This window comes from Geotrypetes seraphini, chromosome 10, assembly GCF_902459505.1.
Source record: "Geotrypetes seraphini chromosome 10, aGeoSer1.1, whole genome shotgun sequence".
Lineage (NCBI taxonomy): Eukaryota > Metazoa > Chordata > Amphibia > Gymnophiona > Dermophiidae > Geotrypetes > Geotrypetes seraphini.
This window is the reverse complement of record NC_047093.1, coordinates 47,115,347-47,134,300: the sequence shown is the minus strand read 5'-3', so window position 1 is coordinate 47,134,300 and position 18,954 is coordinate 47,115,347. Positions and strand designations below refer to the sequence as shown.

The 18,954-nt window shown below is 39.6% G+C and overlaps 1 protein-coding gene across 1 annotated transcript in view; it reads left to right on the top strand.

The window, feature by feature from the left end:
* The window catches only part of MAP2K4 (mitogen-activated protein kinase kinase 4), a 150,818-nt gene that overhangs the window by 78,108 nt on the left and 53,756 nt on the right, over nt 1-18,954 (top strand). Inside the window, exons 7-8 of the mRNA XM_033961139.1 lie at nt 2,857-2,908; nt 10,189-10,316. Of these exons, the coding sequence (XP_033817030.1) occupies nt 2,857-2,908; nt 10,189-10,316 (180 nt within the window). The remainder of the gene's footprint in view (nt 1-2,856; nt 2,909-10,188; nt 10,317-18,954) is intronic.

Genomic DNA, 18,954 nt, shown 5'->3' with positions numbered 1-18,954 from the left:
TGTTGAACAAGAACGTGCGCTGGTAGGGCTAGTCTCAGTTAGGGTGCTGGTCTTAGACCAGAGAGCCGCCGCGTGAGCGGACTGCTGGGCATGATGGACCACTGGTCTGACTCAGCAGTGGCAATTCTTATGTTCTTATTTCGTACAGCATGATGTGCATATCTGGCAGGGAAAGAAAGCTATCTGGCAAATAGGCTGAGTAGTACAATCTCACAAGTGGTCTCTGAGAAAGGATGTAGCCCAGAAAATTTTTTTGAGAGTGGGACATTCCCTTGATATATTTTGTGACCACTCACTATAACAAGAACAACAAAAGTCCCTCATTTCTACTCCAAACTAGAATCACCCAGCATTCTAGCCTTAGATGCCTTCCTCCTCCATTGGAGGCAGGACCTTTATCCTCAAAACCTCTCATTGCGAAAACTCTTCTGAAACTCAAACAGGATCAAAAAAACATGATTCTGATTACTCCCTACTAGCTGAGACAGACATGGTTTCCTCCTATCCTGTAACTTTCTACCAGGAAATTTTGGAGACTGGAACATTTTCAACATTGATCACTTAGGATTGGGGGAACGAACCCTTCTGTATCCTGACATTCAGTTCCTAGCCCTCACAGATTGGATGCTGAGAGGGTATTGTGTTTCAGGTTCTGTTGGCTTCCTGAAGAGTTTCCATTAGGAATAGGCTTGCTATTAGTATAGTGATGAAGCTTTAGATCCCTTTTCTATTTTATAAAAAAACTGCTTGAATACTTCTACATATTTCAGTCTATCAACTCTATCATGTTTATGTTTATGTATATATATGTGTGTGTGTGTGTATATATATATATATATATATATATATATATATATATAATTATTTTTTAAATTAAAACTTGATATACTGCTCAGCTTAATACAGATCTAAGTGGTTTATGTTTAATAAGAAAATACCTAAGCAACACTCATTCAATAAATCAATCTTTAATTTTTTATTTTTTTTAAAGGTGGGAAGTTCATTTTAGTTCAATAGGTGCTTATCAGCATCAAGTAGAAGCTAAACCCATCTCTGCTCAGCCTTTAATTCATGTTTTGTGAGGTTTGCTTCTGTCAAAGCCTTCCATTAAGCCTCTAAATATAGTCATGGAACCTCAGTGTTGTATAACCCAGTGGATGAAACTCCTTTTGAGCTACTGGATACCTGTCACCTGAAGTCCCTATCATGAGAAGTCTTATATTTGGTGGCAGTCACTTTAGCTTGCAGGGTCGGTGATCTTCAGGCCCTAGTAGTGGATTTGCCTTGCACATGGTCTTGCACATCCTTCCTAAGTTCCTTTGTAAGGTAGTGTCGGATCATTTAATCATTTAATTGTTCTAACAAAATTTTTTCCAAACTTTGTTCCCACACAGGTGAAAGTGAACTACACACTTTGGACTTTAGGGGATCCTTGGTCTGCTATCTGGAGTGAACTAAAGCCATTAGAAAGTCCACTTAGTTTTTCATTTCTTTTGATCCGAACAGGATGAGAGTTGCCATTGCAAACACACTCTTTTGAATTGGCTAGCTGACTGCATTTTTCTTCACTTGTGTGAATGAAGCACAGCTTGTGTGTATGAAGCACAAGGATCAGGATGATCAATCTAATATAATTGCTTCCTGAAGCTTTAGATGCTTTTATCCCTAACTTCTCCAGGATTCATTCTGCCACCCACTTTGAAATGTTATTTAGCAATTATGATTTTAAAATTTAGAAAAACGTATAAAATTTATTAATTGCTGGAAAGTGCCTCTCACCGGGTCCATAACCTGATTTCCAGTTATACCGGGATAATTCACAGAAAATCCTCACTGACCTCTCTGGCCCTATCTAGTGCTGGGGAGTTTGAGAGCAGAGACAAGTTATCTAGATAACTCCAGTATTCAGTGCTGGTACCCTGATAAATATCTGGATAAACTGGGACATTCTAGTATTAGGGAAGGGCTCTTAATGTGTCTGAATGATTATCCAGGTACTAGTGCTGAATAACAGCAGCCAACTTATACCCAGATTTTCAGCGCCAATATTCGGTGTGGACCAGTGATGGATATCTGGGTATGATGTCAAATGTTGTGGTTTTTGATTTAAAACAACTCTTGACAGCAGAGTTTAAATAATAGGGGGAATGGGGGAAGATTATGATTATATTATTGAGCCTACAAAGAATACTGGAAAGTTCCATGCATATAGGTTTACAATTAAAAGGGAAATTATTACTCGTACATATCTTTGTTTGTACACCTTGTATCTTTACCTGTATATGGTCAGCTATAGTGACAGTAAGTCAGGGTCTATCATACATAAACAGAATAGGCCCTTCATTGAAACAGTGAAAATAATATTTATTGCAACACATTGGTTCCAAATTAACACTAGGTCGGGTTTTTTTGGGTTGTTTTTTTTTTTTTTTTTTACTTTGGAATAGAGAAAACCTTGTTGTGCAATCCAGTAAGCTGTTTACTTGATTTATCCTACCCTGGAATTTCTGTCAGGTAGTCGGTCTCTGGCCAACTCAGCCATGTATTCAATTTTGGCAGGTAGATGAGTACCTGGCCTTAGTCAGGAAGGCAATAGCAAACCATCTTGCTAAGTCTGCCAAGAAACTGTCACATGACTAGCAGCCCCTGTAAGTCATTTTTGACTTGGTATTTGTGTAAAGGAGGCCCACTTTACATTTACTATGGAATTAAAATGCTTTCTTTTCATCATGATACAAGTCTTAGATAGCAAAGAATGAAAATGAACAAAATAGACTAATCCTGTTTAGAAACTCAGAACATTAACACCATTCAGCTTTTCTAATTCTAATATCCTATACATATGTTCTTTTTTAGACTGTGAAAGCACTAAACCACTTAAAAGAAAACTTGAAAATAATTCACAGAGGTAAGATTGATTTGATTTCATCTTGCTCTCCATCATTTTCTATCCTTTCTTCGTTTCCCTTTCTCTTCCTCATATTTCTCCCCATTGCCTCATATTCCTCCCCATGTTTTCTCTCCACTTTTTTGCCTTCCTCTTCTCATACTGATGTGTTTGATAAAGCCATCATTAACATTAAACATGTTAGCATAACACGACATATAAATATCATTTGACCTACTAGATGCCTAGTTGCCTTTACCTACAATACTATATCCCTTTCTTGTCCTTAACTTTGTGATATAGATATCTTGCAGCAGTTAGCAAGAGGACTGAGTGTGTGAATATCTTATAACTGTTCCATCGTTGTTGATCTTGCCACCATAACCTTTGGAGCTTGGTCCAATAAGACCAGCTTTATTCTCTGAGGTATAATAAGTCCTCACTACATGAGTGATGCCACCAGTGGAGTCCAAATAGGAAAGCTTCTCTAACTCAGTAATTACTAGAAGTTTTTGAGCCATTTCACCAAACATGCATGTGAGCCACTTCACTAAAGATGCATGATACTTCTGGCCTGCCACTGTTGTGCAGAACCAACTCAGTCTTGGTCTTTTTGTAAAAAAGATCATGTGTCACTAGAGTTTGTCAAGTTGTGATTCTTCTTGGTTTAACTGACTGTTTTATATGTATTCTTGCCTAGCTCTGTTGCTTTTGTGTTGTACTTTTTCCTGGTAGCATCTTAGGTTTTCAGCCACTTATAAGATACTTTTATTTTTTGTACGCAGCATAGTGTGAGCCTTTGTTGAACAACAACAACTTTTCTGCCGTCATCTTTCTATGTTTCTAACTTGGACTCACAGTTTGAAGCACTTTTTAAAATTTCCTTTGTCAAAAACAAATTATTTATTTTTACTTCTGCTATTTTTGTGAATCCTATGTTCCAGAAAAAAAAGCCCCCAGCATCTTTAAGAACTACAACAGGACCATATCCATTATTGATAACCCATAATTGATGCCTTTCCCCACCTGGAACCTGATCATGATTCTTCTCATTGTAGATTGTGTTCACAAATGTCCAAGAGGTCTAGCTACTGATAACAATGAGCTGTCCTGCCATCCATTAGGTATTCTGTTATTTTATTGTCCCCCGATTCCTTGGATAAATCTTTTGTACTAGTATTCGAGACCATAACAAGTGCTTTCCTAAAATTCCAGAGACTATTGATTATTGGTGACATTAATCTTCATTTAGATGATAATGCTAATAAGGATGTTATCGACCTCAGCAGTTTTCTCACCTCTCTGAGTTTTCCTCCTCTTAAGACAAGGTTCAAGGTTTATTAACATTTGATTTATCGCTAAATCTGTTTACAAAGCGATGTACAAAATAAAACATAAAATATAGAGATACAAAATTAAAACTCAATAACATAAGTTTGAGACAGGACAAACTTGAGACCGCTCCAACTCATGAAAAAGGGACCTCTCTTGATATCATTAGCTTTCTTGATCTTACCAATCATAAAACTTTAGTTGAGGATATTCATTGGTAACAAGTTCCATGGGCTGATCTCTTTCTGGGTGCTTCGTGTCTTCCTGTTTTTATGTCCCATCTTGGGGCTCAATCTTGTACTCCAAAACTTACTACCTTCCGGAAGAAAATCACGAGTGAACAATTGTGAACCCAATTTCTCAAACAGTTTGTTTTCTCCCTCAGACCTAATGCCTCAGAAGTCAACTGACACAATTGGGTAAACCTTTCTGAGTCCACCTATTGTTCACTTGCTCCTCTATCGACTAAGACTGTTTCTTACTCTTGCAAGACTCCCTGGTACCTTCCTTATCACAGAGAACTGAAACAGAAATGCTGAGCACTGGAGCGTAAATGGAAAAAATTAAGATCTCCTGCTGACAGACAGTCATGGAGGGATAGTATAAGGTCTTATAATGCAACATTAAAAAAAGCTAGGAAAAATTTCTACGGTGATAAAATTATCAGATCCAACAATCAAAGTAGCACCTTGTTTAACATCTGGTGCTCGTTAACTACTAACAATGACTTGTCAATACACCCTTCCTCCTCAGTAACGGATGACTTAGCAAAATTTTTTAATGAAAAGGTTGCTGTTATAAGAGACTCTTTTCCATCATTAGTTTCTTATAATTCTCTGGTTTCGGGTGATACTAATCCAATCGCAATTCCAGCAGATAGATTCTGGACAGCCTTTGAGTATGTATCCGAGATCCAGGTCGTAAACCTGTGTCATAAATTAAGATCCTGTAAAAGTGCTCTGGATCCATTCCCTGCATATCTATATGAGAAAATTCCTACTTATTAATTCTGCTTTATCATCGGATCTTTTTTCTGCAGAGATGGGTCACATTGTTCTGTCCCCATTATTGAAGAAAGCTGACTTAGATCCATCCTTACCGTCTAGCTATCGACCTATAGCGAATATTCTTCTACTGACTAAAATGTTAGTCCATTATATCTGCTCAGCTTTCATCATATTTAGAGAGATTTTCCATTCTTTTATCTTGCCAACATGGATTCTGACTTAATCTCAGTACTGAATCCCTACTGATCTCATTAATCTCTACGTTTCAGCAATTGCAATCACACAATAAGTTTGCAATTTTGCTACAATCGCTCTATCTGCTGCCTTCAATGTCGTTCACCATGATATTTTGATTTACCAACTTTCTGAGATAGGTATTGATTCCACAGTCTTAGATTGGTTTTCAAAATTCTTATGATCTCGTTCATATACTGTTAATATGAATGGCACCATGTCATCCTCTTGGAAGCCTTTATGCAGAGTCCCGCAGGGATCACCTTTATCACCTATTCTTTTCAACATCTACAAGACTACTGTGAAGCTTTTCTGTTTATCCCCCTGCGAAACACTGTTACATATGCAGACGACGTCTTTGTTCTCCTTGAGATAGACTCGAATCTCACTAACCTCGCTGGGAATATAATAGAATCTATAACGAAACTTCAGTCTTGGGCCCTTACTGTACAAATTTATTTATTTATTTTAAAAATTCCAATACCGTTTTATATCAAAATGATTACATTCATAAAATGTTAAAACAAATCAGGATAAGTAGAAACAGACAGCATTAGTTCTAACAACAGTCAATACTCAGAAAAATGCATCAACAAATAATTGTGTTTTTAACAGTTTTCTAAATGAACTCCTGTCTCTGCATTTCCAAATTTGGCCAACAAGGGCATTCCATAATTTTAACCCTGCACATGAAAAGGTCATTGCATTGGTTTCTGCATATTTTGGGTTGATGTTTGTTTTCAACAATGCAGACTTTTCCGAACGCAGTGATGTTGTTGGTTGATAACTAGACCTCTTACTCTTAAAGAATTCTGGAATCATGCCATATAGAAATTTGTGACAGATCATAATTGCTTTGTATTGGATTCTAAATACAACTGGCAACTAATGAAGTTGTCGAAGATATGGCGTAATGCGCTCATATCTTGATGATCCTGTTTTCAAATGAAACTGAACGAGTCCAAAACAAAGTTACTTTGGCTTGGCCCAAAATCAGAGCAGCTACCTTCATCCATTCTGTTGCCTTCACGATCCTCACTGCAGATTGAATTCTCAAGTAAAGTTCTGGGTGTCATTATAGATTCAACACTTTCATTCAATGACCATCTTAATTCTCTGGCAAAAAAATGTTTTTTTAGTCTCCATATGTTGAAGAAAGTGAGATCCTGTTTCCATCAACAACATTTTGCTGTCCTTGTTCAATCAATCATACTTTCGAGGCTGGATTATTGTAATTTGGTCTATTTAAGCTTGACCAAGAAAAGCTTTCAAAAACTTCAACTGATTCATAATACCGCTGATAGACTGATCTTTGAAAAAGTAAATTTTCTCTTTCTGCAAAAACTTCATTGGTTTCCAATAATTTCCAGGGTTTATTTTAAATGTGTCTGCTTAACATTTAAGATCTTGCATGGCATCCTTTCTCCTTTAATTCCCCTGTCTTGGAATTCTGTAAGATCTTACAGGTATATAAGAAATAAAATTATTATTATTATTATTACCAGATCTACTCAAAAATTTAAATTGTCCTTTCCTATGTCGAAAGGCGTTACCTACATTGGCAAATTAGGGAAGTCTCTACTTTTCAAAATTACAGAGTTGTGGAATAATTTTCCTATTCAACTGCGCAATCTGGGCTCTTTCTAATCATTTCAAAAACATCTGAAAACTTGGCTATTTTCAAAGTTGTAAATTCTGCCCCTCTCCATACTATTCCAATTTCATATTGTATCTGTTCTCTTTTCTAATTTCTTGTAAACCGTGCTGAGCTCTACTGTTATAGAGAAGATGCGGTATATAAGTCTAAGGTTTAGTTTAGTTTTGTCTTTGTGGCTGTGAAAAGTAGTGGTCCACCGATTACATTGACCTCCATATCAAGTCAAGCCCAAAGAAGAAGATAGATTGGATTTACCTTTTGCTGAGGGCTCATGATGATAAGTGTCAGGTGGTGGCATAAACATACTTCATTGGAACACCGTACTGAGGGCACCGAGGTCGCCAGTGTCCTCAAAGTGCTTTTGACATGAGGACTGCCCACTTGGGGGGGGGAAGCCATATTTTAGCAATCTGTCTGCATTAGTAAACAAATTCTGCAAAATTATATACATTGACATAGATCAAGTCATGTGAAAGCATAATAAATATTTAATAAACACAAATACTTATTAAAATATTAGTTGATTGATTATGCTTTGCATAAAGTCACCCTACTGCAAAATATAAATGATACAAGAATAACCTTAGTGAAGTGAACTAGCAAATAATAATAATAATAACAGCTTATATACCGCAATACCGTGAAGTTCTATGCGGTTTACAGAAGATTAAGCAAAGGTAACAAATTGAATTGACTTTAAGAGTGGAGGAAGAAAGAGAATTAATAGGACAGGAAATTCATTGTTGACGAGAGAGTGATCAAAAGGACAAGTTAATCGCTATAGAGGGGAGAGAGAAGAAAGGATCAGTTGTCTAGATGCTTTAGGAACAAGTGTGTTTTTAGACATTTCCTAAATTCCCCATAAGTAGTGGGCGAAAGCAATTGTTCTAGGTCTTAAAAACAAAAAATCTAAGAAAAGAAATATTGTAAATATGGATTAAATCCCTCTAATAAACTTTTTAAAAATTTTGACTACTTATGAATAAATACGTATTTCTCAGTAAAATGGAGTAAGGATCTGGCACAAGCAGTTGCTTCTACCAATTTACTGTGGCTAATACACTCTGTTCTACACTGACATTCTCTCAGTTCTGCGAAAGTCACCCAAACAGGGATAATCTGTCATGCTTATGTCTCTCAACATGGATTTTTTTTTTCATGGAGTGCATAGACTCAGGGCCAGATTCTCAAAACTTTAATGCGGTTGCTAAACTGGTTTCCGACAATTTAGCCTGCTTGCATTTTAACGGCAGATTATCAAAACGGCTTATCTCTGTCTTTAGCGAGCTTTCTAGCAGTTTCCAACACTGCTATGCAAATGGGCTCAACATTGAAATGAGCACTCCGGTGGATTCTTTAAAATTGCAGAGCCATTCTTCAAGAGCAACGTTGGCTTTTGGCAACAAAAATCAGTGATTGGTCCAAGGGTGCCGGTACAGTTACAGCACTGTTTAAAACCTTGGCAGTGGGAGAGATGCCCACTTTCTCCCACTGCCAAGCAAACCCCCCCCCCCTTACAGCAGTGGGAGAGATGCCAATTCTCTCCTGCTGCCAAGTGAACCCCCTCCCCCCAGCAGTGGGAGAGATGCTCATTCTTTCCCACTGCCACACCAACCTCCCTCCCCCCCGCATCTGATGCCCGGCACCATCTCCCTCTTACCTAGATTTAGATGACTAATTGGAAGAATGCCTACTCTCTGGATGCATCGGGAAGGGTCCTAAGGCGCCCAGGTTAATCAGAGCCTTAGGCTCCTTGCTGATGCATCTGGGGAGGGGCCTAAGGCTCTGATTGGCCCAAATGCATCTCTCCTGCTGCTGGAGGGTGGGGGGGGGGGTTGGCTTGGCAGCGGGAGAGAGTGGCTTTGTATTGATTTAGCTTCATGCTTGTGTATATAAATATGAAGCAAAGATGATTTATTCATTTATTTATTCAATTTTCTATACCTTTCTTCCAAGGGAGCTCAGAATAGTCTCACATTGTTTGTCACGTTGTACATTACCAAAACATGATAGTACTGTGGATATTAGCTTATATGATGACTGATTTCTAATGCTTTGCATATATATTGTATAATGGTTCTTTAGTTGTCTGTAAAAATTGTTGAAAGTTAATATGAATAAAAATTTCTATAAAGATACATCAAAATGCAAAAGTCAGCCTTTAACCAGTAGCCTTGTTGATTACAAGGCATCATGCTTTCTACAAGGGCTGTTTTGCATATTTATACATATATGTTCATTACAAATAAGCATTTAACCATTGAATTCCTGAGCTGAAACTTAATTGTTCTCATATGGCACAATGAAGCCAAGCAAAGGCTGTATTAAAGTGTATTCCAAATCACGCAGAAAGCCTTGCAGTGGAGTCTGCACTCTACTGCAAAATTAGTCCTTGGCATGCTATAGGTAATAAGCACATAGATTAATGCTGCATTAAAATTTGCAGCACTAATCTGCAGTTCATTGCTAAATGCCACCTTTCCTGTTGGTACCTGAGTGGTGATTGGCTCAGATACTGGCACAGATACTAACCCAGTAGCGTACCTAGGGTATGTGATACCTGGGGCTGATCATTTATTAACCCCCCCCCCCCATATATAAAAAAATATATTTTTAGTAATAATCATGAAATGAATGGTCAGAAAATAAACAGGCAGCTAGCTTTACTTTCCCTCCATAAGCTTTGCTCAATTGCCAGCCTCAGTCTTGAGAAAAAAAATATCAGGTTTCATGAACATTAACTCCCTTTTTCTTTTCTTTGAATCCTACTTGCCTGCAGTGTCAGTCAGTAGAAGATATCACTTTCGGTGGCTCTGGAAGCTTTCCCTCTCTGCTTCAGCTTTCTGTCTCCGCAGAGGCAGGATGTTGCAGAGGGAAAGCTTCCAGGTCATCAATTGCATTCCAGAGTGCTTTACTTTTTAATTCCGAAAGTTTTGGCAAAGAAAGTGCAAGATATTTTTTATAAGATATCAAAAACTTTTGCCTCTATTATTTTTTAACTACCTGTACTTTAGGTCTATGGAATTGTAATTTCATAATATTAATGACACCTACCAAATCATCTCTTACAGATATCAAACCTTCCAATATTCTTCTGGACAGAAATGGAAATATTAAACTCTGTGACTTTGGTATTAGTGGACAACTGGTGGACTCAATTGCTAAGACAAGAGATGCGGGTTGTAGACCATACATGGCTGTAAGTCAAAAGTCTAATGCTAGAATTTAAATTAAATCATCATACCCTGGAAATGAACTATATCAGAAATATATCTTTACAATAACACATTAAATATTAATTTTAAAAATGTTTTGGTATGGTTGGACTTAATATTAGCAGTGAATCATATTGGAGCAAAGTAAAAGATAAAGCAATATGTTTAGATGTACTGTATATGTAGATACTACTAAAATCTATATGTTGAATCTTTCTTATTAATCTAGTATATTATTGATATTAAAATATGTGAAATTAAGGGCCTAGATATTGTAACCCACACTGTAGCCCCGACCAGGGCTCTACAGCACTCCTAGTGGTTACATCAAAATAGCACACCAGCGTGTGACCCGAAATGGAGTCACCCTGCAGGACTGGACTTTAGACAGGAACCACAAATCAAAGCTACAACAATTGTAGTTCATAGGAGAATAATTCAATTTTATTCCTTCCTTCACAAAGGTAAGTAGTTCATCAATACAGCAGAAAAATTGTCAGAACTCCAAACAGCAGCAAAACAAAAATGCCAAAAGAAGCAAGAAAATAAACAGCACAAAATAAAGTCCAAAACTTGCTCTCAGTATTAATTTAGTCCCAGCTGCACCTGAGGATTCAGCTCTCCTCAGAGCTAGCACTGCCTGCTCCCAAGCAGGTAGTTTCACAAACAAAAATACAGTTCATGGCACTTGTTCACCAAACCACAGTGCCCAAAGTTCCAATAAAGCCTCTGGCAGATTCAGTCCACTGCCAGGAAAGGAGAGTGTCACAGGTTTTGCAAAGAAAGGCCTCAAGACAGGCTTTCAAAATTCCCTCCCTGGGTGTTAGCAAAACCTCTCCCCACAATTCACACTCCTAGCTTTGCAAACAAACAAAATAGTCCAAACAGTCCAGTGAAAAACCAAAACTCACTGTTTGCAGCATGAGGCCCAGTCCACCTGCATGGCCTCAGGAAAGCCAGGAGCACACTCTGCAAGACTTTCTTCACAATCCATGGGTTGTTCCTCCTCTGGAACAGGCAGCTCCTCAGCTTGTCCGGCTTCTAATAGCTCCATGGGAATTGGTCTATTGCTCCTGCTTGGCCCAGGGGACTCCCTAGGGAAAAAAGGTTTGAACCTTCTCCCTAGCTGGCCTCCCTGTCTGCTCTCAACTGCTGGTTTAAATACTCTGGGGCAACGCCCTACTCTAGTTGAGTCAGCAGTGTTCCAGGGGCCTCTTGGGCTCCCCCGGTGGTGACTAGGGTATAGATCACCTAATTCTTCCTCAGACAATTCAGGCTCCCTCTGGTGGTCAAAGGAGATATTGTCAGTCTCAGGAACCACATGTACCTTCCTGATTCCTCCCCGGGATTTCATTTTTACTTTTTCCCCTGCCCTAACTGGGACCTTGGCAAGGAGAATACCTGGCTGGTCACAATATGCATATTTAGAGGAGAGAGAGCAACTAGGGGAAATGTATCATGCCTAGATATGCATATTTGGAGGAGAAAGAGCAACTAGGGGAAATGTTTCATTATCTCAGATATTATTAATAGAATAATCAAACAGTTTGCTGATTAACGTTCAGAGTTAACCAGTTAAATTGTGGCCTTTAAAAATAGCAGCCCACAGATCAGTTTAATTTTAAATGGGCAATTAATTTGTTAAAATGTAACTGATTTTGTCTGGGATATATCAAAGGCGTTCCAAGGACAAATATTTTTGGTCCACATTTCTTTATTAGGCTAGCCTACATAAAAGCTAAGTAAAAGCAAAAAATAACAACTTGGCAAGAGCATATCAGTGAATTGTACAGTGGTCATACTGAGGTAATGTATGTATTGTTGCCATAGTCAAAGTAAGCAGAATATCTGATGCCTGTCAGTTTGACATACATTGGTTGAGGGCTTCCCAGACCATCTTCCATTGTACAGTAGTACTACTTTGTCTTATCTGCCCTTGTTACCTCTTATGTTTCAACTTGTAGACCAACATTCCACCAGAATTTCAAAATGAGCTGAGTACTGTTTTCCAATTGTTTAGAATAATTTTCATCACAAGAATAAGTAATATGTCTAGTAATCTCCAAATTGGAGTCAAATCAACTAATAAACCATATGATTTCATTGTTACAATATTATAGGAAATTTCACTATTGACAAATTTGTTTTATGTGCATTTTTGGTGCAAAGGACATATGAGACCTGACAGTAGGCAATATTCCCATACTTGCGAGTTGATTGCAGAAGGATGAAATTTACATTCTTCAGCTGTGCCTCCTCCTCCAGTGCTGTAGAGTCCCCTTCAGTTTTTTCCTTCTGCAAGAGAGTTGAGAAGGTGTGATTCTGATCTGCTCTGATAGTCTTTTATCATTTTCGGGCTTTTAATCCAAGTTTGAGGCTTTCCAGTGCTGGAGAGGTCCCTGGTGACTCCTTGACAGTTCAGCCTGGGAGAGGATGCAGACACTAGGTCAGATGTCTGCAACTGGCAAGGAACCCTCAGGATTCTTGTCTGGCAAGCCTGCTTTGGAATTGTGGAGCTAGGGATCTTGAAGCTAGGTTGCATCATGATTTATCAGGTGCTTAAGCGCAGGCTATTTGACCCCGGTTTTTGATCCAGCAGAATTTAACAGGTGTCAGCTGTGTAAATTACTCCCCTCGGTTGGTCTTTATGTCCAAGTTTCCAAGTTTATTTAAAATTTGTTATGCCGCTCATCATATTTCTAAGTGGACTACATAGATTTAAAATCGAGGGTTATACGTACTCATAGACCAGGACAGACGTACATAAAAAAACCCAGAACACTAAAGGATAGGGGGAGTGAACTCCATTGGCAAATAGAACAGAAAAATATACAAGGCCAGCACACTAAGGGAGGTGACCTGTCTGAAAAAAACTCCTGTGATGAAGAGTTGTACATCAAAGGCATCCTTGAATAGGAAAGTCTTCAACTTTGATTTAAAGTGGTCTAGCAAAGGTTCTTCTCTAATACGGATTGGGATAGAATTACAAAGTAGGGGGGCAGTTACTGAGAAAATAGATAATCAAGTTGTGTCATAATTTATATGGTATAGTGAGGGAATAGATAGCAGATGTTGGGTGTGTGATCGAAGTGTTCTTGAAGGTGTATAGGAAACTAGAAGTCTATAAATTCTGGGGCATTGGTTAATTGTGCTTTGAAAGCTAAAGTGGGGCTTTGATCAGTAATGGGGTAACAGTTGTATTTTTTTTGCTTTTGTTAGGAGTTTGTTCGCTGTATTTTGTATGATTTGGAGACGTCTGAGTTCTTACTATATTATCCCTTTGTAAAGTGAATTGTAGTCTTACTGGAAGCACAAAGATCCCAGGATGTGGAACTGGTGTGCTGTGAGGCAGTGTCTTCCCCATTTCTAGCTTCTGTGACAGCTGCAGCAGGCTAACCTAGCAAACTGCGAGTTCTGCCTGTTGAAATCTATGGGAAAATCAGGAGGGGTCTGAATTTGCAGGTTTCAAGGGTTGCTATAGCTGTTTTTAGGGCCCCCCTTCTCCAAAAATCATTTATACAAATTTTTATCCTTGGGTGGGTTTTTCTGACTACGTTGCCATCTTGGATTTTTCTGATTTTGAATAAAAGCCTCCAACTGCCTCAACCCCACCTTGATTTGAATTAAAACCACTTGGATTGGACTCCTCTAGTGGAGATATCATTGTATCGTGCCAGTGGAACATGGGGCACGTGAGGGAAGAGCTCCTTATGGCACTTTTTAGGTGGGGGGATCATAGAGGACCCCTTGTTTGGAGAAAATAACCTCTCTGGAGCCCTGGGATGGAACTCATGCGAAACGCAGGTGTATGGATGCTGCGGAGCCCAGAAATACCAAAGTGAAACCCAGAAAGGCACCCTGTGGTCCCTAGTCAGGGATTTACCCTGGATTTTGTAAGTTTGTTATATAAAGCCTACTTAAATCTCCGCCCGCAGAATGCTTTGAATCAGACAGTGGGCAGGAGAATTGGCTTCTAAAGCCAGTTTAAGTAGACTCCCCTTTAAGAGACAGATGCTTTTTGGAAAGGGTCTGTATGATCTTATGGTCAGTGTAGCTGATCATTTATTTCTATTTATTTAAGTATTTATATACCACTTATAGCCTAAGTGGTTTACATTCAGGTACTTAAGCATTTTTCCCTATCTGTCCCGGTGGGCTCACACTCTTATCTTATGTACTTAGGGCAATGGGGGCATTAAGTGACTTGCCCAGGGTCACAAGGAGCAGTGTGGGGCAGGGTGCTGAGGCGGGACTCGCGAGAACTGCTTGCAGCCATTCAGAAAGCAGTGCGGGCCCAAGCAGGAGTGTGTAAAGCTTGGCCCTGACCGCAGGTCCTGACTTGCGCGCCTGCTGCCAGAAAATAATGCAGAGCCGTGGAGGGAGGGAGGGATGAATTAAAAAAGGTACAGGTTGTTATGGGTTTTTTTAAAGGTAGAAAGGGGGGTATGATATAAAAGCTACAAAGGTGGGATATGATTAAAAAGGAACAAGGGGGGCTATGATTGAAGGTACAAGAGAGGGTATGATTAAAGGTACAAGAGAGGGTATGATTAAAAGTACAAGGGGATATGATAAAAAGGTACAAGAGGGGGGATGATTAATAAAGGTACTGGGGGTACATGGGGATGATTTAAGGTACTGGGGGTGGTATGGGACCTGCCTGCCTGTCACTAGGCCTGCCTACCTGCCCTGTGCCCTGCCCCGGCCTACCACTAGACCACCAGAGGGGGGACAGAGAACAGAACCTGGCAGGGAAGGGGGGGACAGGTTGCAGAGCCGGGCAAGGAGTGTGAAGTTGGGTGCAGAGCCTGGCAGGGAGAATTTGGTTTAAATGGGTTTTTTTCTTGTTTTCCTCCTCTAAATATAGGGTGTGTCTTATGGTCAGGTGCGTCTTATGGAGCGTAAAAATACGGTAGCTATCTCGACCCCAAATTATTTACACAAGATTATTACCATAGATAACTTTGTCGATCTTAAAAACTATGCTTTTTAAAGATGCTTTTGCAATAATAACCATCCTTTTAAGGATGTTTTAAACTCTTCAGTATCCAGTATCGGGTTTTAATTTTCTGTTTCTCTACCCTTTCATTTTTTCCTATTTTTGTTCTTTCCTATCATTGATTGTAGTTCTTCCCTTTTTCCTCGTGTGCTAGTTTGTTTCATTCTGGTTAGTCACGTCAGTCAAGAATGTTTGTCTCTTGATGTTTCTTTGATGTAATGTATTTGATGTTTCTTAGTTCCTTTCATTTTATAATTTTTATTATGTAAAACCGCTTTGATTCCAGATAAGGCGGCATAACAAATTTTTAATAAACTTGAAACTATCTCATTGACATACATTGGCATGTGGAAAACAGTCGCCATTTGCCTTGAAGGCACACTCTACTAGAGGTGTGGCATCCTTGTGGGCGGAGACTAGAGCAATTCCTCCTGAAGAGATTTGTAGAGCAGCTACATGTTTCACTTTCCATACATTTATAAAGTTTTATACAGTGGATGTGACAGTGAGAGAATTCCACTTTTAGACCTCGATGTTAGGGCAGGCTTATCGTTCCCATCCTAGACTCGGGAGACTGCTTTGGTATGTTACCTATTGTCGGGACTCATGTGTCCTTTGCACCAAAAGGAAAGATTAGGTATATACCTCGATAATCTTCTTTCTGGGAAAAGAAAATACGAGTCCTGACACCTTGCCCTATCAGTCTAGAGTTTAACTGCTTACTGTTCGGACAAACACATGTGTCCTAAGCTGGAGATTTTCTCCTGTCAAATATATACAAAAAGACCCAAAAAACAAAGAGTAGTCCTATGAAATCCATAAGTTTAATGCTGGGTGCATTTTGTTGGGTGGTGTCTGTTTGATCCACATAAATTGTCTAAAGTGTTGTTTAACCTTGTTTACTATTTCTTACAGAGCAGAACAGAAATATTTTTGTAGGGAGTCTTCTCGTTCCCCCCCTCCTTATTTCTCTGTTTTAGTGCTATTCGATTGCTTTGGTATAAACTAAAAGGAGTTCTACAGCACCTCACCTGTACCTTTTTAAAAAGTTGGAAGCAGGAAGCCTGCTCTGAGGCTTTTGCTTTGGGCCCGCCAGTCCTAAATGACGGGCTTTCCCCTCCCCGGTGCATCAAGCGGAGAGGTCTTAGGCGTCTAGTTAATTAGGCCTTAGGCACCTCCCTCTGTATCCAGGATACTGAGGGAGGAACCTAAGGCCCTGATTGGTCAAGCCAATTGGTCAAGCCAGTCAAGGCTTTAGTCTCCTCCCTCAGTATCCTGGATACAGAAGGAGGTGCTTAAGGCCTTATTGGCTTAGATGCCTAAGACCCTACCCCTTGGGAGGGGCCTTAGGTGTTTGAACCAATCAAGGCCTTTGGCCCCTCCCCATGCATCACATGATGCACTGGGGAGGGGAAGGCCTATCATTTAGGACTGGCAGCCCAAAGCAGGAGCCTCAGAGCAGGCTTCCTGCTTCCAATTTTTGAAAAAGGTACGGGGAAGTTTGGGGGAGGTTCGGGGTGTGTGTGTGTAGGGTGTTGGTGGCAGGAGGGAGTGGCCATTTTTGGGGGGGTTGGAGGGGATGGTGGCTGGGGGGGGGGCATGGCATGGGGTTGTTCTGCATGGCAGGAGGGAGTGGGTTTCCCTCCTGCCTATTTGGGGGGAAGGGGAGGGGATTGGTTTAGGGGAGTCAGTGGCGCAGGGGAGGGGGATTGGTGCGGGGTGGGTTGGGTCTTTTTTTTTAAATGGAGCAGATTGTGCATGTGTAACACACACACATTTGTGCCGTTAAAAAAAAAGTAGCCTACGGGCCTCTGGAATGCTGGAGACTTTTTGGTATCCTCTATTGTTCTTTGGGGGAGGGGTCTAGCTTCGGGTTAAGATGGGCTTGGGGGGGATGAGGTGGGATGTATACCATTTGAAAAGTTTTGAATTGTTGACTATTATTTGTGTTGACCACTGCTCTTATATCTTTTGTCTACCTTCACAATAGAAACAGATTTGAACATTAAAAAAGTAGCCCTAAGAGCAGTGACAGGAGGCTGCTTCCCCTGTCACTGCTGTTAAGACTCTGCGCAAGTGTCAGTCGCTCACTGAACGATTAATCGGTCGCATTTGCATGCAAACTTGATAGGGCATTGATTGCTGTTTGAGAATCAGCCAGTAGAGATCCAGTCGGTATCTTTAGTGCATTTAGCCCAAAGTCAGTTATCAGTTTAACACCTTGTTCACTGTTGTCAAAAACTATGACAAGTCTTCTCAATGTACAGAGAAAGACAGTATAGTTGTTCAGTGTTCTCCCTAGAAATTTTTTCCAGCCAGGTAGCATGAAAAAGTAGCTGGGTGGGGCGAGATGGGGAAATTTGGTGATGGGGAAAATTAAATGTGCAATATTTTTATTAGTTAATTGTTATTAATTATTTTTCAATGCTCAATATGATTTTCTTTCTTAAGGTTTGATACTTAGGCAGTGTTCCAGTAGCATTTAAGCCGCCCTTGAAAAAAAAGTAATGCAGATCCTCTTATTCCAAATAACTACTAGCCAGTATCAAACCTTCCATTTCTTTCAAACCAACATTTTCTTTCAAACAAACCAACTTTTCAACCAGCTTCAAACTCATGCATCCATAGCAATCTGGTTTTTGTTTAAGAAAGCGCAGAGACAGTAGTTCCTGCCTTAGGGCTCCTTATACAAAGCTGTGATAACAATTCTGCCACAGGAAATGCACTGAAGCCAATAGGAATTGAATGGACTTTGGTGCATTTGACATGGGAGAATCGCTACTGTGGCTTTGTAAAAGGGGCCCTTACTGAGTGAACTACATAGTCACCTAGACCAGTGTTTCTCAACTTCTTCAAGTCAAGTACTCCCTAAGTCTAATAAATACCAACTGAGTATCCCAGAATTTTGTGTAAAGCTTTGAAATAGTTCTAGAAAGTTGTTGTAAGGATGGAAGATTAAAATCTTCCATAGTACTACATAAAGTATGAACAGTAGAAGAAACTTGTAGAGCAGATGTCTGAGCATTTGTAGTAATTGTGTTCCTTATTCTATCAATCTTGTTTTGGTAAAAAAGTTAGCTAAATCTTGAGCAGTTGGTAAACTAAGAACAAAAAACAAGCATTCCTCCTTTATGATGACTACAAAGAGAAAAAAGCTCCACAGATCAAAAGCTAATTTTTAATGTTGTTTAAATGATGCTCTTACATTCAGCATTGTTGTTTAACCCATAGAGCTTAACTGATTTGCTGGAGCAAGCACTCAATCTCGCCCCATGTTTTGATGATTTGCTGACACAAAGTTGTTCAAAGTTGTTAAATCGCAAGAGGATTGTGAAAAATTGCATGAGGACCTTGGGAGACAGGGCATCAAAATGGCAGATGACATGTGGGAAGTGATGCATGTGGGAAGGAGGAACCCAAACTATGGCTACGTGATGCAGAGTTCCACATTAGGAGTTGCTGCCCGGGAATAGGATCTAGATGTCATTGTTGAGGATATGTTGAAACCCTTGGCTTAATGTGCAACGGCTAAGAAAGCAAATAGAATGCTAGGAATTATCAGGAAAAGAATGGAAAATAAAGATGAAAATGTTATAATGCCCTTGTATTGCTTTATGGTACTG